The sequence below is a fragment of the Myodes glareolus genome, chromosome 4 (genome assembly GCF_982192425.1).
Source record: "Myodes glareolus chromosome 4, mMyoGla1.1, whole genome shotgun sequence".
NCBI classification, from domain to species: domain Eukaryota; kingdom Metazoa; phylum Chordata; class Mammalia; order Rodentia; family Cricetidae; genus Myodes; species Myodes glareolus.
This window is the reverse complement of record NC_142029.1, coordinates 110,540,461-110,561,498: the sequence shown is the minus strand read 5'-3', so window position 1 is coordinate 110,561,498 and position 21,038 is coordinate 110,540,461. Positions and strand designations below refer to the sequence as shown.

The 21,038-nt window shown below is 46.8% G+C and overlaps 1 protein-coding gene across 1 annotated transcript; it reads right to left on the bottom strand.

Moving 5' to 3' along the window:
* Positions 1–627: 627 nt before the first annotated feature.
* Med17 (mediator complex subunit 17) lies at positions 628–17,870 on the bottom strand. The gene is made up of 12 exons (XM_048433820.3): positions 17,524–17,870; positions 15,376–15,542; positions 13,628–13,847; positions 12,371–12,507; positions 12,207–12,291; positions 10,066–10,218; positions 9,097–9,227; positions 7,659–7,843; positions 5,672–5,809; positions 3,950–4,067; positions 2,413–2,572; positions 628–1,174 (listed from the first exon to the last, which is right to left on the bottom strand). Exons 1-12 carry the CDS (start codon positions 17,765–17,767, stop codon positions 963–965), a joined length of 1,950 nt encoding a protein of 649 aa, XP_048289777.1. The 5' UTR covers positions 17,768–17,870; the 3' UTR covers positions 628–962.
* Positions 17,871–21,038: the final 3,168 nt, after the last annotated feature.

The window sequence follows — 21,038 nt, the reverse complement described above, 5'->3', positions numbered from 1 at the left end:
AGCCACTAGCAGAGCTGTTTCCGTTTCTGTACAAAGTGGAGCAGGACACGGAGTCCGACACCTTTAAGGCGAAAAACACCCAGACTTGTCATCTGTCTAACATCACACTTCAGCCTGAAGCAGAACGGTCACAAACTCAAGGTCACCCTTTGTACAGAATAAGATTATGTCTCAAATTACAAAGCAAATAAAAAAAAATCTCACACAAAAAATTAAGATCTGATGACCTCTTTCTGCAGAGGAATCAGAAAGCACTGAGAGCAGGGCAGGCACATCTGGAGTGGGTAGCCACTTACATGGACAGACAGACTAGTGAGAAATAAGCTCTAGACCACACCGTCTCCTTCTGCATTCCCTTCTGAGAAAGTTCTTAGCTGCTCTTGTTGACCCAGGGAAGTAAGAGGCACTTCACTTCCCAAATACCCAAGAGCCCCAGTGCTGGGGTGAGGGGCTGCTTCCTGTAGGTGACCTTGGTGAGTTTCAGAGAAAGGTCTGGTATGTTCAGTGTTCTGCATCATGAGACGTTCTTAGGTGGTTTTAAAAAACACTAGGAATGGTTGATTTGAGACACAGATTATATGGGCTGTAAGAAATTCACAAGGCACTTGGAGATTTTAAACACAAAGCTTATGTTAACATCAAAGATAGGATTTTTATTTTATTTTATTTTATTTTAAAAAGCAAATTCAAGCCCTTAAGTTAGTAATGCTTTCACATTAGCTGTATAAAAAATGTATTATTTTACATCTCCCCATACTGTATACTACCACAGTACAGAAACTTCTCTCTTCCAAAGCACTCGTCACTTATAAAGTGAGAGGATGCCAGCTGCTAACTGTCACACGGGCTCCTGTGAAGGACAGGAGCGCCAGTACTTATATGGAAGACGTCTCTCTCTCTTGTGCTTGTAGCTGACCTGCAAACATCCAAGTCAATGCTTCTGGAACTTGTTCTGGAGAAAATCACAACAGACAGGGGCTCAGCGCAGACATAAGCAGCTCCATTTTATAAACAAAATTGCGGCCCTCCATCTTGTTCCACTGAACCTCCTTGAATGGTCCACGCAGGTGGCTCCACTTGTTGTCCTGTAAAACGTCACTCTTCGGAAGGTCTTTGCACTGGTTCCGGGGAAACTGAACCATAATCTTGCTGCCACTCTCAGGTCCATTACGAACTATTGACGAAACCAATAATCAGTACACACACTTTGAAACTTATGAAGTAATGGAAAACCTACACTTCGTTCTGTGAGCACAGAAAACTACCCAACAGGGGCTGGAGAGATGGCTCAGAGGTTAAGAGCATTGCCTGCTCTTCCAAAGGTCCTGAGTTCAATTCCCAGCAACCACATGGTGGCTCACAACCATCTTTAATGGGGTCTGGTGCCCTCTTCTGGTCTGCAGGCATACACAATGACAGAATATTGTATACATAATAAATAAATAAATATTTTTTTTTTTTAAAAAAAAGAAAACTACCCAACAGCTTAGATAATCTCTTTAACAAGGGTTTCAAGAGCTGGTCATGGTGGTGCACACCCCTAACCCCTGCACCTAGGAGGTACAGTCTGCAGGATCACAAGTTCAAGGCTAGTTTTAGCTACATAGTAAGTTCAAGGGCAGTGCTTCATTTCCAAAATACTAAATTTATTTATTAATTTATGCACATATATGTATGTATGAATGCATGCGTGTGTGTACATGTGGGTCAGAAGACAACTTCCAATTTGTTCCCTCTGACCACCATGTGGATCTTGGGATCAAACTCAGGTCATCAGGCTTGGTGGCGAGTACCTTACCTGCTACACCATCTTGTCAGACCTCCAAATGCTAAATTTTTGCACACACTCATACACATACTCTAAGATGATTTAAATATCTTTGAATTATTTGTCCTATAAAAATTAGACAAGATGTGTCTGTCAGGTGTTGTGACCTATGCCTGCAATTCAAGCCCTCAAAGACCTAGACAGGAGGACCAAGGCTGGCCTAGGCTACAAAGCAAACTCAATACCAGGCTGAACTATACAGAGTTTGAAGCCAGCCTAAACTCCACACAAGACCTGGTCTCCCAGATAAAGAAATAAAGGAAGAACTCTTGGTTTCAATGAAGTTTGAACTGATGCAGGTGAGATCTAAAACACGGCCCCGTGAACTTACCAGTAGCCTCAGTTTAAGAACAGAAGCTTGCTTAGTAAGTTCTCCCACACTTTCCTCCCTCCCCTACACACACACACACACACACACACACACACACACACACGCACACACACTCACTCCTGACTTGAGTAACAAATATCAGCAAACAGCAGTGTAAACATGTTAGCTCATCTCAGTCAGATGACTTCTACTCACGTTTAGTTATTAAAGCGGAATGTTACAGAGTTACCCCATATGGAGCAGCGGAAAGTACCTGAAATGGCATAGTCACCATTTGGGGAGGCCACTGTGATGGCGGAGGCATTGCCGATGCTCTCTATGGGCCCGAGTCCCACGTGATTACTGAAGCTGAGGACCTGCCAGCCCATGACCTTGGCAAGCTGCTGAACCGCGTGCACCTGGTGCTGTGACATCTGTGAACGAGAAGGTGTGACTCAAGCTCGGGCACACTTTGGTGATTCGATGTAATCAACCCTAAGTTTGCTGGGCTCTTAACCTCTGGCCCAAATCTGGGGAATTCTCCTGTGTGACATGACTGCTAGAGGGGAGGGCAGGGCCCCACCTTCCACTGCAGAGGGTGCGGCTGCCTGGCACTGTCTCTCTGTGTCCACTGGCCTAGAGTGCAGACTCCATTAGCTTTCTGTGTTCTCTGGCTTCAGGTAATGGCAGCCATTTAAGCAGGAGTTACTAAATGCAGTCAGCAGAATGGTAAGGAGCAGAGTGGGTCAGGTCTTATCTTCCTGGTCCTGTCTCTGGCTAGATCAGTTGGGTATCATGACAAAAGGCTGCTCATTTGGTCAAAAGGATTGTTCTAAGTCACAGCCCCCAGGGCCAGAAGACTACTGACCTCAGCTGACCACTGCATGCCGCTCATAGGGTCAGCTGACTCTGTAAACAACACCCCACCTGTTCTTCATTCCCACCCTGGTGGGCTGCGCTTTGGCAGCAGCAGTAAAGGCAACAGTAGCAGGACAGCAGCCCACCACTACCTGCCTTCCCTGGTCCCTGTCCACTTGCAGACCTTGGTCTCTAGACATGCGATTCTTTGAGACACTCAACACATCTGTCTGTGTACTTCAGTTAACCAAACCCACTTCAGCGTAACCAGCTAGGGTTAGATTAGCCGTGTCCCTCACAGGTACACCTGACTACTTGGTATCTTGACTACCTTGCCCCCCAGGGTCAAAGCTCCTGCTCTTCTTGCACCCCAGCATCACAACACAAGTCCACGGGGCAGGGACTAGAACCCAGTACTTTCTGCACTGCTCTTTGACATGAGGCCTCTTCCAAAAACAGAGACTGAGGCACCACACTTGTTACTATGGATAATGGCTGCTGTAGTTTGCATCTGTCTTCCTCTCCTTGGTTTCCTTGGGCTAATGCTTCCCCACTCCTGGAAAGGATCCATTTCCCAACAGTCGTGAGAGATTGCTGGCTACAGAACTGATGGTTCATTGTATCACAAAGAGTGCAAGTAAAACCAGGACGAGATGAACCAAAGTGCGTACTGGAAAGAAACGACAGGGCAGAAACAACGGTTTCTCCTTCTGTAACCATTGCAGTTACTCCATGCTCAGCTTGTTCGTCAAGCAGCTAATAAAACAAGGGAATTTAGGCTGCAAGTGTGGCCAGGCATGTGCTGCACACCTGCCATCCGAGCAAGCAGGAGGCAGAGGCAAGGGGATCGCTGGGCTGCACAACTCACTTCAGGCTGGCTGAGCCACACTGAATCCTATCTCAAAGAAATAAAACAACAAAAACTCTAACCAAACACACAGTGTGCAATATACCTGAGACAGAAGGAAATCCTGCAGTTCCTGCTCCTGGTGAGACAACGTGATCACCCGCCCGTCTCTGTGCACCACGCGCACCTGCTCAACACCGATGTTCAATTGCAGCTGGATGGACCTGCAGACACACACTCTAGTTTGTACAGCCCCAAGGATCTTTACATCATGTTGACAGCATGCATAAACATAGCAGCAGTTCTGACAACCTAAACTAACTTTATAGTACAGAGAGGAGGGTGGCTTCTTAGCCTCCACCAAATGAGATGAGATCCAAGGCAGCCTTCTTCAGGCTATACCGGGCACTAGTTCCACAGCAGGCTAGCTGGAGGACATCCCAAGTGGCAGGATACATGGGGCTGGCTCTGACTTAAGAAGTGGATAAGGGTTCTTGCAGCCAAGTCTAAGGACCTGAGTTCAATCCTAGCTACCCACATGGTGGCAGGAGAAAACCAATCCCTACTGACTGTCCCCTATGTCTATGCATGTACCATGCATGCATGCACGACAACCCCCCCCAAATAAGGAAACACATGTAAAGCCCCCTCCCCTCAGTTCCTTCACATACTTTTACCTTCTGTATTTGATCTCATGCTTGTTTATTGTTATTAAAACTAGCTACACTGAAGATCAAGACTGCACCAGATCTCCTGCTCCTCCTTCACAGGGGACACAGTGGCCAGTTAGCTCTGTCTTAAGTTAGCAACTAAGCACTTGCAGAGCCTAGAGAGGCAGGGTCAGGTCTCTCAAACCAATGTGGGAAGGATACAATTGCTCAGACCAACACAAGAGGCTGAAGCTGTTCCTTTTTAATGCAGTTTTGTAAAGCCCAGGCTGGCCTTGACCTCAACAGATCTTTCTGCCTCCCCCTCCCAAACTCTGGAATCACAGGTGTACACTACCACACCTGATTTTATCATAAGGTGTTGGGGATCAGACTGAGAATACACTTCTTTTTGTTGCAATGCTGGGAATGGAAACCAGGGTCTTGTACATGCCAAACAAGCATCCTAGCAATACACCTTACCCAAGTTCTGCCTAAGAATGCCAGAACAAGGACCATGCCGCTCTTTCGCAGACACACAACGGTCAACTTGGTTGAGAGGCACAATCATCAACTAATGGATCAGAACCAAGGGCAACGCCAAGTCAGAAGAGAAGTACAAACGCAGACTGCCCTGAGCAGACAATGCTGACTGCTGGTTCGGAGGGCCAACTCACACCTGACTCACTAGACCTGCACAGCCTGTAGCCAAGAACTGATGCAGGCTTGGAGAGTGTCTCAGCAAGTGAGTCATTTTCCACTTTAAAACCTAGGCATGTTGAATACGTAGCCCAAAGGTTGCAGGTGGCTAACGATAGCTATGAGTATGGCCCAACACAAAACTGTAAACGAGAGTTTATGTGGTTTTAAGATCTGTGTGTGTATGTATCAGGGTGTATGTAAGCACCCTGGAGGTCAGAGGGGAATCTAAGACTCCCCGGAGCTAGAGGTGCAGGCAGTTGTGAGCCACCTTCCGTGGGGCTGGGAACAGAGCTCAGATCCCCTGGAAGATCACTTTAAGCTGCTGAACCATCGCTCCAGCCCTTATCTCTCGTTTCTGCAAACACTTTATCGTGATGTAATTATGGGAACCGTATGACAACCTGGCACTGCAGAGTCCTTGGGAAAAAAGGCTCGGCAGTGCCTGGCATCCACCTGTGGGACTTCCTGGCAACACTCACTTGCATATTTGCTCATAACCTTGAGACGTGATCAAAACCTTCACACTAGACTCATAAACGTCGCTGATGTTTGACCAGTGGGCCTGGATCTGGGGGTCTTCAATGCGACTTGCCAAGCTGTCAATGGTTGCAGCAGTTCTTCAAAAAGAAAATTAAAAAATTAAAAATCACCATATAAATGAAAGCATCAATTTTATAAAACCTAAAAAGTTTCACAGCTTGCCTGCTTTCTCATCAGATCCCTGCTGGAAAGGTGAGTGATTCTGGAAGCCCTTGTATACACAGTGCTGTGCTGTTCTCAGTTTGCACAAGACACACTCACACCACCTCTCGTGATCCTGACGGGCTGCTTCCTTACGACTCCACTCATCTTGTCCTGCTCGTGAAAACTTACTTCACAGGACAAGACACTTCCCAGGTACTGATCTGTCATGCACCATTCACAGATGTTAGTGCCTGATCTCTGGCAACGAGTGACTTGGGATACACCTAGACCTGTTATTATTAAAAGTCATAATCAAGGCAAACCAGAGTCTTGAGCCCAATCCAAACATCACCCACGAAGATAGCAATGCCTGCTACACTTAAATATCTAAACTGTGCATGTGGTCAAGAACATTATCATCTATTCTCTCTAACAGCCCTGTGTGTTTGGCAGGCACTGGCTTTTGTTTTTTGTTTTATCTAGATTTTGAAGCAGTCTGTCCCTCTGTAATCCCAGCTTGGCTGGAACTCATGATTCTTTTGCCTCAGCCTCCCGAGTGCCGAAATTACAGTTGTGTGCCTTGTCTGGCTTTAGGTAAACTCCATTACCTAAGAAAGCCTCCTTCCTTCTTTCCTTTTTGAATGAGGAAGGGTGGGTTAAGATATGGTCTCTTGTAGCCAGGACTGCCCTTGAATTCCTAACCCTTCTGCCTTTAGCTCTAAGTGGTAGGTTGGCAGGACTACTTACTATATGCAGCTTTGGAAACAGGTTAAGCATTTGCCCACGGTCATACATAAATAATTGAGGGACAACAAGGGGTTTAACTTCAGAGCCCAAACCCAGGAACAAAATTCTGAAGCGGCAATCCTTATCTTACACACGCTTAAATCAAAGCATAAAGTATGTGTACCCACTAGCCCACTCAAGGCCCTTGGTTCTCATTGTCTGTCTGGCCCTAGTACTTTATCAGAAACGGAAAGGCGCTGAGGGCAAACAGAACACAGGAGACTAGCCCAGGAGGTATGTGCACTCACAACATTTGCTCTTAGCTTCCTTTCCTTTCCTGAACAATGCTACAAAAACCTGCAGCGGACAGGTATACAAGGATGCCTAACACACACACACACACCAGCAAGTAACTGGGGAAATAAATCATGGAATATGTGTCTAATTGTCTAATGTTATGTTATATAACTGCCAAAATATCTTAATGAAAGAAAAATGTATAAGATTAAGGATTAAAATGACTCTAATTTTTTTGTTTGTTTGTTTTTAAGAAAGAGAGGAGAGAGAAAGCTAGTGCACTGCACTTGCCGACAGAAGAGGAGGCGGGAGGAAAGCAAGCCTGAGTCCAGACTAAGGTGTAGGCCTTAGGTGTAAGCCCCCGTCTTACTGGGGCTATGAGGTGGTCTAGTGGGAGAGTACTGTCCAGCACACACGGGGCTGGTCTCCAGCACTGCAAAACAACAACAACAACAAGATTGGCTGGGCATGGTGGTGTACATCTTTAATCCCAGAATTCAGGAGACAGAAGTAGGCAGAGCTCTGTGAGTTCAAGGTCAACCTGGTCTATACAGCAAGTTCTAGTAGAGCCAGGGCTACACTGACCAAGACGGCAGCTCAGAGAGAGAGAGAGAGAGAGAGAGAGATCACCATGATCTTACTCTCAGTCGCTTTCTCCCTGGGGAAACAATCTTTATGCACACTCAAAGTTAACAAACATGAAAGGGAACAGGAAAATGACCAATGGCACAGAAAACCAGTAACTTTCTTCATTCTTACCTGCTCCTTAGAAAAATATGCTTGGCTTGTTTAATTATTTTTTCCAGGAGTCCTTCTGTAGACTGTATTGAATTAATTTCATTTTTATCAAAAGCCTGAGGCCCTGAAAGTCTCATTCTCTTGTGGCCAAAAGGAGCACTCGCTGGGTGAGGCATCACCACGGAACTCAACGTCTGTTTATGAAACTGAAAAAAAAGTCATTAAGAGCCAGCACCTGGGTCATAAGCAGGCCAAAATGTTTAACCAAAGCTTGGCTCATTTTTGGAAATAGAGCTGGGCAGTGGTGGCGCACGTCTTTAATTCTAGCACTCGGGAGGCAGAGGCAGGTGGATCTCTGTGAGTTCTAGGTCAGCCTGGTCTACAAGAGCCAGTTCCAGGATAGGACAGACTCCAAAGCTACACAGAGAAACCCTGTCTCCAAAAACAAAAATGAAAAAGAGCTAGTTCCAGGACAGGCTCCTTTTTGGAAACAATCAAATGTAAAAAGTGATCTTGCTAGACATAGTAGCAATGCTTTTAATTTCAGTACTCAGGAGGCAGAAGCCAGCCTGGTCTACATGGGTTGGTGCAGGTTAGCCAGGACTAGATCATCATCCTCATCTTCTTGGTACAGAGGGAAAGCACCGAGTGGCCATGGGCATGACGCAGGTCTGTAAAGAGGAGGACTCCTTTGAGCTGCCATTTTTACCTTGAAAGTTTTAAATTAAAAAGCATTCTTCACTAAGTCTCATCTCATGACAGATAGTTAATCAACTGTCCTAGACTGTCTGGCAGACCCCAGAAACATATAATACTAGGATAAAAGTGACAGCGTCACCCATGTTAAGCAACTGCTCAGCCCTGAGTGAAATCCTCAGTCTGAAAAATCTTTTATTTTTTACTTATTATTATTATTATTATTATTATTATTATTATTATTTGAGACAGGGTTTCTCTGTGTTGCTTTGAAACCTGTCCTGGAACTTGCTCTTGTAGACCAGGGTAGCCTCGAAATCCGCCTGCCTCTGCCTCCCAAGTGCTGGGATTAAAGGCCACACGCACTATCCTAGCACTACCGCCCGGTTTTGAAAAACCCTTTTAAAAACACAGACTTGTATACCATTATGACCAACTGAACACCACCCTGGGATTTGAGGGTGGTGGTTAGGGTGGAAGGCGGGAATATATTCATCTATAAAGATTCTCAAAACAGGACATTACTGTACAGCTTCAGGCCTCCAGACAAGAGCCACCCTTTCTCTGTCCAGTGGCACAAGCTTTCCATGGTAACTGCAGAACTTGCTGCATATCCCTAGCTCTACAAGATATCCCGGGAGCAAGGATCATGCACCGATTATCTCCGAATCCCCTGGCACATAGCAGGCTCTTTCAAACCACTGCTTCAATTTACTGACTCCATGGGGGAGGCTTGTGCACCGCAGAGCCAAACTTGAGTTACCTCTCTGATCAACAGGTGCAAGTTGTGCTCCAGGACATAGAGGTGATCCTCTGGACCCGGCTTCTCTGAGGCACACTTCTGGGACTTCTTATCATTTGAGGAGTGGCACAGGGAAATGGACAACTGCAAGCCTGTGTATAGAGAGGCAGGATAGATGCAGACAAGCCAAGAACTGGAGGCCAGTTTCACAAAGGACAATCCTGTCAACTTGTCTCCTAAATACCTCTACTCCGAAGACCTCCCTGACTTAACACGGTCGGCTCCCACAGACTTAGACAGCTGTAGTTCCAGCCTGTGGCGCGGTGCTGCTCCTGAGCTGAACTGGGGAAACGCAGTTCTTGTTTTCATAGGCACAGAATCTTAAAAGCAAGCTTTACTAGTTCTGTTTCAACATGGAGTTAGTACCTGGTTTTATCAGGCTCTCTTCCCTGCTCCCAAAAGCAATAGGGAAAAACTGTTCATGTCTAACCCAAAACCAGTGCTTCTCAACCTTCCTAATGCTCTGACTCTTTAATATAGTTCCTCATGCTGTGGTGACCAACCATAAAATTATTTTGTTCCTATGTCATAACTGTAATTTTGCTACTGTTATGAGTTGTAACAAAAATACTCGATATGTAACCCCAAAGGGGTCTTGAGAGCCACCACCTAAACCAAGTATATAGCTAGTGACAACTGATTTTTAGGTTAAGCCTGGTTGCTTCTGAACAGAAACTCTTTTCTACAAATTAGGAATACTCAGAGTGGCACCTCATTTAGAAAAGGTGGTATCCTTCACAGGAAATGCAATCTGACAGCAGCTACTGCTGTCTGAAGCCACAACACCACATGGTTTTAACACCCTGTGAAAGCCCAAGGTGCCACACTCGGGACAGAGAACCAAGGCCCACAGCTTTGCTGGCCGCCATAATGCACAGCACCCACACCAGGTTCTGTTCGCAGGCCTCTCAGCAGGTTGCCTGCTCTTACTTGGGAAGGGCTGAGAGATGATCTGATTTTTCACCACAATGTGAGGGATCTGAGACTTAATCTGAACGGCTTCCCGAGAAAGCTGTGCAAAAATTTCTTTACAAAGAAGAACATTTTGTGCTGCTTCTAATTTCGTCTGCCAATGTGGAGAACCTGAAAGAGAGAGACATGTATAATCTCAATGTCCACAGCAGTACAATGATAACCCGACCTCACAATCAAAGGCTCAGAATACTGGCACAGTCTTTTCTCGAACATAAAACTGCATTAAATTTTTTTGACAATTTGACAGATGCAAACAGACTTTTGTTCATTTTCACCACTGTCTCTCTTATCCCTTCCTCTCCGGCTCTAACTCTTCTTCCAAAGTCCCCATCTTCGTGTGTGTGTGTGTGTGTGTGTGTGTGTGAGAGAGAGAGAGAGAGAGAGAGAGAGAGAGAGAGAAAGAGAGAGAGAGAGTGTTTGTGACCATTCTGAGCATGTGATGAGATTACTTACAGGAATGAGATTGAGATTACTGAGCATGATATGATTTTTTATTTTTTTTTGACATTATTTTGTTGTAGAGGGAAAGAGGTTCTTTTTTTTTTAAGATTTTATTTATTTATTATGTATATAGTATTCTGTCTGAATGTATGCCTGCAGGCCAGAAGAGGGCACCAGATCTCATTACAAATGGTTGTGAGCCACCATGTGGTTGCTGGGAATTGAACTCAGGACCTCTGGAAGAGCAGGCAGTGCTCTTAACCATCTCTCCAACCCAGGCAAGAGGTTCTTGGGTACACAGAAAAGTACTGGAGATGCCAGAAAAAGTAAACACACAGGCTTATCTCTTCAAAGGAAGGATGTTTACCTGTCTTCCTGCAGAATACTGGGTAAGGATGCATTTTATAACCTGTGATCCTTTGCTGTCTGCAGAGACTCACCCACATCCCCCAGAATTTATGTTTTATCCCAGACCCCTTCCCTCTATATCTTGGGTGTTGCTTCTGAGTCTATTAATCCCATCCTTATGAGAATGTCACTTTTCAGATCAGCCTAAATGACTTCAACGTTAATTTAGGACCAGGCCAAATCCTGACTCCATGGGCCTTATATTCACCCCACCTGTGCTCTCTAGACCCTAAGCCTTGAGCACTGTTTCCAGTCAACAGCACCCATCTTTATGGAAGAAGCCAGACGTACTCTATAAGCTTCAATGTCAATTTATGTCTCAAGCTTTGCTGTACTCACAGCACCGAGTTAACTATTATCAGAAACCTTCTCAAAACTGTGCCGTGCTTAAATATGGCTAAAATAAACGACCTGGTGTCAGACTCCAGAAGTCTGAACCAGTGACAGCTTCACTAAGACAATGAACCAGGGACAGCTGACGAAGATGAATCAAATTTACTTCACCTGGCTGATTATGCTGCTGGCTATAAAACCTGGAGCTCCTCCTGCCCCCCCCCCCCGCCGCCCTGTATTATACCACTGAGGAATGAGGAAAATGATACATCTTGCCTAGGAATCATGAGATGCCTATAGTCCCTCAGTAACAGTATAGGGCTACACAAGCCCCTCAACCATCTTGGTGAAATGGTGAGGGCCTAGTCTTGTACAAGTCTGTAGCAGGTAACCACGGGCACAGAGAGCACACGTGTGGTGCTGTGTCCCACCCCGATGATGCTGCTTCACAGCACCCTCCCCACGTCTGGTTCCTACATCTTCGTCTCCACTTTTCTGACAGTCCCTGAGCCTTGGACGGGCGGGAAAGTCTTACTTCTGTCCCACAGAGACAGCTAGGACAGTGCAGTCTACAAGGACACTGCCCCTCACTAGTGGTTTGCTTGTAAGTTATAACAAGTACACTTCTAGAAGCAGGCATGGCACTTCATGCATGCAGCCAGCACAGAGGCGGAGGTGATCTTAAAAACCCAAAGCCAATGACAGTTCTTTGAGAAACCCGTATCCGTGCTCTGGGATGTCTGAGAACCCCTCCTTCTCTCAGCCCTCAGTGCTAAAACATCTTTCATGACGCAACTCTGCCTTTAAACGCCATCCTTCCTACCGTTTTCACACCGAACGCCTCTTTCCCTCTTGCTCTCTCTTTGGTTTACTGACTATGTAAGTACAGAAGGAGGTTAGAGGCCATGACATACCTGGTTTGGACTTGGGCAATGGTCTCTTGAACAGGTTTACTGTGCCAAGATCACCAATGTCTGGAGCCTGTTTCTGAATAGAAACCTAGACAACACGACAAACATTAGCAAAGCTGCCTCAGGGCAATTGGCAAGAAATGACTGGAAAAAGCCTCAATAGGTACCTTGATGTACGCAGACCCCTCCAAATCACTAGGAATCTGGACGTCCAGGGGACAGTAATCTTCTGGGATCTTTTTATCCAAATCAATGTCTGTGTTCTTAATCACTTCAAAGGTGCCATGATGGGGAAAGAGAGACCCTAATTGGGCATTAAAGATTAAAATAATTAACACAGCACATTAACTTAACACTAAATGTCAAGCATAACACATCACTTAAGCATGAATTCCTTCCACTGGACATGTGCATGTGGACAGAAAGGAGGCCCTAGTGAGCCAAACCAAAAAAGGAAGAAGAGAGGTAGAGGCAGTTCCAGGCCAGGCCAGCCTGGTCCACATAGTGAAGTCTGGGCCAGTCAGAGCTGTACAATGAGTCTGTGTGTCAGGTAAAAGCAACAACAACAAATGACGCTAGGCAAGCACGGGCGCCATCCTGCACCTGTCGCAAAGGCAGCACTGTGCTCTAAGAACTCAATCCTTAGTTCTGAACTCAGCATCGAAGGACAGATCAACAACGCTTACTACTATTTCCAGCCAGTTCCTCTACTGCTGACACGCCTCTGTGCAGGTCAGAAGGCTAAGTAGTTGCTACATCATGAGTGCATGCTTGGGTCCAATGCCTGTCTAAAAAGAGAGGACATTCAGGATCTTCTTGCAGTGAAAGAATGCAACTAAATTCTTCCATAACCTCAAAGGACCATGTCAAGGAGAAACTAAATATTTGTTCATAACTGCTTTAGGAGAAAGAACTTACAATGCCTAAAACCAGAAAGCACCAACTCATCTTGTAGCGGAACTCATTTCAGTGCGGGCACTGAGCCCTGACTCACTGTGCCCGACTGTGGCACAGGGCGCCTCATGCATTTCTACCACTGCTCTCAAGCAGCCCGGCAGGAACGCTTGGCTATCTCCAGTGAGCGCTGAATTCTCTCTTAAATATATCTAAAAGGTTTTCAAACTGAGGGTAGGTTGTTTATTATAAGACTGTAAGAATGGTCTGTGTGGGGTTTTTAAGATAGGGTCTCATGTAGGCAAAGCTAGCCTTGAACTCCTGACCCTCCCACCTCCGCCTTCAAGTGTTAAGACTCCAGGTGTTCCACAGCAGGTCCTGGCAAGCAAGCTTCGGGTCACAGGTAAAGAAATTAAATTCCACTGTACAACATGGAACTCAGCAATGATCACGACAGGAGACGGGGAGACATCACAGTTCACCACACCCTCTGCTCACACAAAGCGGTTTTTACGGTCAGATGTCTGTACCCGCGCTTCTGTAGCTCAGGTCACCCAGGATCTTGTCTCCAACCTTCCTCAGCTTCCAGTGCTGCCGTAGCCTCAAGAGCTCAGAGTTGAAGTCTCGCTGGAGCTTGTTTTCCTGGTTCTCGGTCACGGACTTGGTCAGTCTCTCCGCCCCCTTGAGTAGGATTTGAGCTGCTCCGGCAAGGGACTTCTTCTTAGAGATCAGCTGCAGGGTCTGCGGACTCTGCCAAAACAACCCAGCAAGGTTTCTACCCAAAGTTGGAGGGCACTAGTTCAGATAACCGTAAAACTGCCTGTTCTCTCAACCAGGAAATGTGTAACTACAGCAAACGAACACAGCGAGGAAGAAGGACGACAGTCGGCAAGGGGCCCGACATGCAAGCCCCAACACTCACATAAACCCCAGCACAGCCACACACACCTGCAGCCCAGGAAGCCCCAGGGAGGACAATTCTGGAGGCATGCTGACCATTCCATCTAGCCAACCGGTGAATTTTACGTTCAGAAAGAGTAGCTGATTCAAAACTATGATTCCGAGAGCAACTGAGGAAGACACCCAAAGTAACATCTGTCCTCTAACCCCTCCACACGTGTGCACACACACAGATACACACACAGAGCCTGTCCTCTAACACCTCCACACGTGTGCGCACACACGGATACACACACAGAAGAAAGCAGGTGGGTGGGGAAGTGACATATACCAAACCTTTGAGAAAAACTTTTCCCTTGCAAAACCTTTTTTAAAAACATAAGTAACCTGCTTCTTGACAAACTTACACAAAGACCTAAGTCAAACCACCACAGTGGTCTAGAAACTAGAACTCAGCAATACACAGCCGGGGCAAACCTAGGCCAGGGCGCTGTGCTTCTTCACCACCCTAGCTCTTGCCCAGTTCATAACTTCCTGCGGCACATTAAATTCCAAACCCCGCCTAGACATAACCTATGCATAGAAACCACCACCTACACGGCACACATCAGCACCAGCTTTCAGTAGTCAGCATATGACCAAGCAGGCGCCTCCCGTGAATGCACTTTAAACTCACCACAGCCCACTAACGTGCTTGCGGAACTGTGACCGGTGGGAGGCCCACAGCACACGCCGACTACACGCACTGACCTCAGACTGTGTTTGCCACAGTGACCAGCCGTGTGCTTTATGAAACAGCTACACTTCCAAATGGCAAGTCTAGTAGGTGCAAATTTTCTCACCGTAGGAGCACATCAGAAGATAAAGTGAAAAAACGCAGACATCTCATAAAAAGGCCAGTTCTCTACGACCATAATGCTCTGAAAAGTCCCAACCTCAACTGACTTCAGCAGTCTGCTAAGCTGGGTCAGGCTGGCCTGAGAAGCCACATCATTCTGTTCCTTCTGCAAGGAGCCTGACTCAAAGATGCTCTCATCTGGGAAGTGCTTGTTCGGTCCTTACATCTTCACCTGGACTTAGTTTTTCTCTTTCTTACCATTACTTTATTATGCGAGCATGTAAGTCTGAGCTTATGAAGAGGTCAGCGGGGTGTCAGATCTCCTGCCGCTGGAGCTGGAGGCAGCTGTGAGCTGCCTGACACGGGTGCTAAGCACTGAACTCCGGCCATCTGCAACAATATGCGCTCTTAATCCTTCAGTCAGCTCTCTAGCTCACGCATTTAATTTTTCAAGAGAAGAAAAGGGAAAAAATGCATACAACCAGCTGCTGGTGCTGAACTGGAAGCGAGGCTGTCCGGCCGGAGGCCACATGTACCTACCTGTTTGGGAGGAAGCGCATCCTGAGAGACGGGGTCCAGCGTCATGAACTTTTTGTCCCTGACAATACTGAGGACATCATAGAGAACACACATCTCCGTGAGGGCACTTCGCAAATTATTCCTCACTGAGTCCCAAGGCCACAGAGAAGGTTGGAATTTCACCAGCCCTGAAAAAACAGAAAGGAAAAAAACAAAAACAAAACACATGTGTACTGGTTACACAGAATAAAAGAAAGAAGCTCATTTAGAGGTTTAAACATATGAAAAGGGGGGGGGCTGGAGAGATGGCTCAGAGGTTAAGAGCATTGCCTGCTCTTCCAAAGGTCCTGAGTTCATTTCCCAGCAACCACTTGGTGGCTCACAACCATCTGTAATGGGGTCTGGTGCCCTCTTCCGGCCTGCAGGCATACACACAGACAGAATATTGGTTTTTTTTTTTTAAGATTTATTTATTTATTATGTATACAGTGTTCTGTCTGTCTGTATGCTTGCTGGCCAGAAGAGGGCGCCAGATCTCATTACAGATGGTTGTGAGCCACCATGTGGTTGCTGGGAGTTGAACTCAGGACCTCTGGAAGAGGGGTCAGTGCTCTTAACCTCTGAGCCATCTCTCCAGCCCCACAGACAGAATATTGTATACATAATAAATAAATAAATATTTTTTAAAAAAACATATGAAAAGGGGCACTGGAGAGATGGCTCAGCAATTAAGAGCACTGGCTGCTCTTCTAGAGGACCTAGGTTCAATTCCCAGCACCTGCATGGCAGCTCACAACTGTCTGGAACTCCAGTTCCAGAAGCTCTGACACCTTCACATCAATGCACATAAAATGAATTTAAATAATTATTTTAAAAAGTATGAAAAGCAGAAGCAAAGTTTTCTTCCCAAGCGCCTGTTTCATCTCCTTCTCACCACCCTGTCTTGAGCTGGTCACATTGAACACAGCACTCCTTCTAGGGAAAAATAGACACGGCCTAACTTCCACAGGCCAGATCTGTCATTATAGCTCAGGTAGGCACTCAAATCTTTTTAAACCTAGGGCTTCACTCATGACAGACAAACCCTGAACTATATCCCCAGCACTTTTAAAATAACCTGCTTCCTTCCAGCATTAGAACTTGAATAACAGTAGTGGATTTCTACACAGCAAACACCAGGCAAAGCCCCAAATGGTCTACAACACCAGCATTCTTACTGGCTGCAAGAGCATATTTTCCCATTAATCAATTTTTAATACAAGCTTGTTTTACAGATTTCAAGCTAAAAGCATCAGGGAGTGAAAATCCAAGTTTCCCTTTATTCCCAGGCCTGACTCTCCTCCCGTCTGAGACACACCAGACAGCTGGGGTAAACCCTTGCAGAGGTTTTCCCGCTAACTCACACACACATTCCCATTCTCCTGCCACTTGCCTTTCCTTCACTGCCGTGTCCTGAAGACACCTCTACCAGCACAGCAGATCCACACAGTTCTTCATGTTATGCTGACCCCAACCATAAGATACAAAGGAGATACAAAACTGCTGAGCTGATCTACTTTTCCAATACAGAATAATAGCAATGTTTTAATTTTCTACCAAGTATATGAAAAACGCTTACATCTTTACTTATTGAGATGGTGTCTCAGTATTAGCTCAGGCTGTTGTGATCATTTAGAAACCTGCCTCTGCCTGGCGAGTTCTAGGAACACAAGAGCTACCACACTCGACGCGCATCCCCACTGATAACGATCCTGTCACATCATTCAATCAATAACTGTGTGTGTGTTTTTTTTTCTTAATCCTCTGATAATAAGGAGAGTCTAAAATCCAGTCTGGTTGCTTCTCCAAATCGGTTTTGTTTCCCTGTAATTCATTCACCTAAAAGCTTCCGAGGTCATCTTGAAGAATCGCCCGTCTCCACCTAAAATCTCCCTAAAGCCGAATGTTCTAATAAAAAGCCGAATGCTTCTCCTGGCCTGCTAGGCTGGTACACGACCCGAGTGCCGCCGAGGTCGGCCTTCCACGGCAATCAACACACGTCTTTACAGCCACGGCTGCTACTCACATCCACAGCCCAAAGGAGCAAAGTGGCACGCACTTTATTAAAGATGCGCTTTACCCCTCGGGGAGACCCTCAGGGCAGAGAGAGAAACGCGAGCAGAGCCTCACCCTCCTCGTCGTCCTGCTCGGCCCCGGCGCCTGCCCAGTCCTGCGCGTCGCCGTCGGGCCCCGCCGCCTCCTCCTCCTCGGAGCCGGAGCCCTGGCTGAAGTCGATGCGCTGCGCCAGGCGCGCCAAGTTCTGTGACATGGACAGCGGCTGCAGGTAGGTCTCGGTGCCATCGAGGCCAACCTCCTGCACCTGCTTCTCGCAGGCAGACTCGATGCTGATGCGCACGGCTCGCACGCCCGACATGTTGGCAGCGGCCTGCGGGCCCCACGGCGGAGCCCAGACGCCACGCTCCTCGAAAGCCGGTCGCTGCCGCCCGGACCGAAACCAGCCGCTCACCAACGCCCACAATGCTCCGCGCCGCGTCGGGCGGAACACTCAGAGCAGGCATGGAGGGCCAGATGCCCGGACACTTCCGGTGTGACTCACGGCGGAGCCGGAAGCTTCCGGTTGAAGGAGACGCGACCGCTGCGGGGAAGGCAGGGAGGGGTGAGCTGGTTATCAGGTACCGCCCGCAGGAAGTTTATCAGTTGGTTAACTGGTTGGTTGGCTGCTTGGTTTTAAAATAACTTCTTTCCTAATTTGTTATAGAAGCGCACAGCTCCCTTGTTATTTGGTTAATTATTTGATTAGTTGTTTGATTTGTTTTGTTTTGTTTTTGTTTTTCGAGACAGGGTTTCTCTGTAACTTTGGAGCCTGTCCTGGAACTAGCTCTTGTAGACCAGGTTGGCCTCGAACTCACAGAGATCCGCCTGGCTCTGCCTCCCGAGTGCTGGGATTAAAGGCGTGCACCACCACCTCCCGGCTTGATTTTTTTTTTTTTGAAACACGAGCCTATCCCCCCCCCCCACCACCATTGATTCAGTCTAGATCACTAGTCCATAGATCCGCCCATCTTTCTTTTCTTTCTTTTTTTTTTTTGGTTTTTCGAGACAGGGTTTTTCTGTAGCTTTTGGATCCTGTCCTGGAACTCGCTCTTGTAGACCAGGCTGGCCTCGAACTCACAGAAATCCGCCTGCCTCGGATTTAATCCAAGTGCCGGGATTAAAGGTGTGCACCACCACCACCTAGCAGGGTAGGTTTTCACTTCCAAGTTCAACCTCTCTGGGAACACCCTTACATACACACCCAAAAGGTGTCTCCTCTAGGTGACTTGGTAGGGTCCGAGAAACTCTGAAGGAAGATCCCAGACTCAAATAGTATTTAAGAACAAAGAGCGTTTATTAATATTACAGCATATGCGGGGTCGTTCGCCTGCACAAAATGGCAAGGACCAGGGAGGAGTATGCAGGGTCCTTTTAAATCACAGCAAAGGGGAGTTTCAGGGACAGTTAGGTCATCTCAAATATGATTGGTTAAACAAACAGCAATTGTATTATTATATTTGCAATTGAGGTTTAGTCTTAGCATTTTTGGATATACGTGCACAAGCTCGGTCGAGTTTGGATGTGACCATGGCACTTACAGCTGAAGATGCTGTCAAGTTCCTAGAGTGGTCAGGGCATACGTAAAGAAAAGGGAAAGTGGAAGCCCTAGAGAGTGCCATTTGATAGCGCCCCGGCCCCACCCGACTGCCAGCACTCACTGCTGTCACTGCTGAATGGAAGCTGCTAGACACCAGTGGTTAATAAGCCTGCCTACCCTGGGTTCCCATCCAGGCAGAGCAGAGAGCATTCAGCCAGGGGAATGCTGACGAGTATCAGTCAGAGTTAAACTGAACTCTGTGGCAGTCCAGTTGCAGCAGTGGTGTGTGTGTGTGTGTGTGTCCCTGAGTGCATGTACAGGTGTCCATGGAGATCAAAAGATGGCACTGGAATCCCTGGAGCTGGAGTTAGTTAGTTGGGGGCTGCCTGATGTGGGTGGTAGGAATGAACTCAGGTTCTCTGGAAGAGCAGCAAGCACTTCCAAGCCATCTTTCCAGCTCCCAGTTCTACTTTTGTTGCTTGACTGCTGTGTGGTTTGAATGAAAATAATCTTCAGACACATAGGGAGAGCCATGATTGGAAGTGTGGCCTTGTTGGAGGAAGTATGTCACAGGGAGTGAATTTTGAGATTTCAGAAGCTCAAGCCACGCCCAGTGGCTCCCTCTTCATTCCTGCAGCTGCCTGAGGATTCAGATGTAGAACTCTCAGCCCCTCTCCAGCACCATGTCTTGGTGCACTCCGCCATGCTTCCAGTGAAAGACCTGGATAAATCCAGATCCCCCTAGCAGGAAAAAATAGAGCCAAAAATCTAAGCAGGGAGGGAAGAATCAGAAACCTAGGATTAGGCGGTTCAGTGTTTCAGGAACTAGCTGAAGATAAAGTTAGATTGTAATCTTGAGAATAATCTTGAGAAACAGGGATTATCATTGGTATTTTTGGGATACTGTGTTTCAGGAACCGGCTGATTATAATCTTAAGAGTAACCTTGAGGAACAGGGAATTGCCCCCTTGTGATCACTGGTATTTTCGGAATTTTCTGTGACATCCTCCTTACCCCTTGCGGATTACTGGGCTGTGGTTTCTTCCCTTAAAAACCCCTTCTCCCAGCTACTGGGGTCGAACTCTTCCCCTGCATGGGTTCTGAGTCTCGGCCCCAGTGCACTGGTCTTGATTAAAACCTCATGTGATTGCAGCAAGGACGGTCTCTCGTGAGTTGGGGGGGGGGGGGTCGTGTCATCCTGAGGCTTGAGTGAGAGTCTCCCCATATCGGGGGTCTTTCACCAGCCTTGACAATAATGAACTAAACCTCTGGGCAGCAAATTAGCCCCAGTTAACTATTTCCCCTATATAAGAGTTGCATGGTTTGTCTCTTCACGACAACTGCTGACAGCCTTTAAGCTGTACTGTCTCCACTTTCCCTTCTGCCCTGCGTTTTGACAAGAGCACCCATGCTCCTTTGATACCTGTGGGAAGCTCATGCAGGAGCCAGTAAAGCCAGTCTTGCCCTGTTCTGTGAGGCCTTTTTTTTCCCCAGACAGGCCTGGTAGCCGGCCTCATCTGACTAGAAACCTTCATTACATCAGGATTACACTTTGTTGGGTGTGATTTCATTAGTCTTGATTATTTAAACTAAATTAAGGAAGTGAATCCATTCTCTCAGCATGGGACCCCACAAGGAAATAATCATTCTCTTTACATTCCAGCCCTGCTGGATTTTCTTCACATATTGATCATATATTAAACACGTCATATTTGTTTGATTTTTCCAACTAAACATTTGCAGGATCTAGTGACATGTCTGGCATAATCCACCCAGGGAACAAATATTTACTGTATGTTCACTTTGGCTCTGTGCTACAATGGTGAATTAACACCTCACTCAGCTCCAGAGGGCAGGGGTAGCGAAATGAAAGAAAACTAACACTGGGCTGTGGAGATAAAGTGGATAAAGCCCTTGCTGCATGAAGACTGGGCTTTGGATCCCCAGAACCCACATTAAAAAGCCAGGTGGATGTGGCAGCTCATTGTAATCCCAGTGCTCAGGAGGTGAAGACAGGATTGCTCTGACTAATTTGCCTAGCTCGGTCAGCAAC

What these genes read in the sequence shown, in the direction of transcription:
- Med17 (XM_048433820.3), bottom strand. Translation starts at nt 17,767, where the DNA reads ATGTCGGGCGTGCGAGCCGTGCGCATCAGCATCGAGTCTGCCTGCGAG. An exon ending in ATTGCCCAAGTCCAAACCAG is followed by an intron (nt 10,219 to 12,206) that starts GTATGTCATGGC and finishes TCTCTCTTTCAG; the next exon opens with GTTCTCCACATTGGCAGACG. An exon ending in CATATTTTTCTAAGGAGCAG is followed by an intron (nt 5,810 to 7,658) that starts GTAAGAATGAAG and finishes TTCTTTTTGAAG; the next exon opens with AACTGCTGCAACCATTGACA.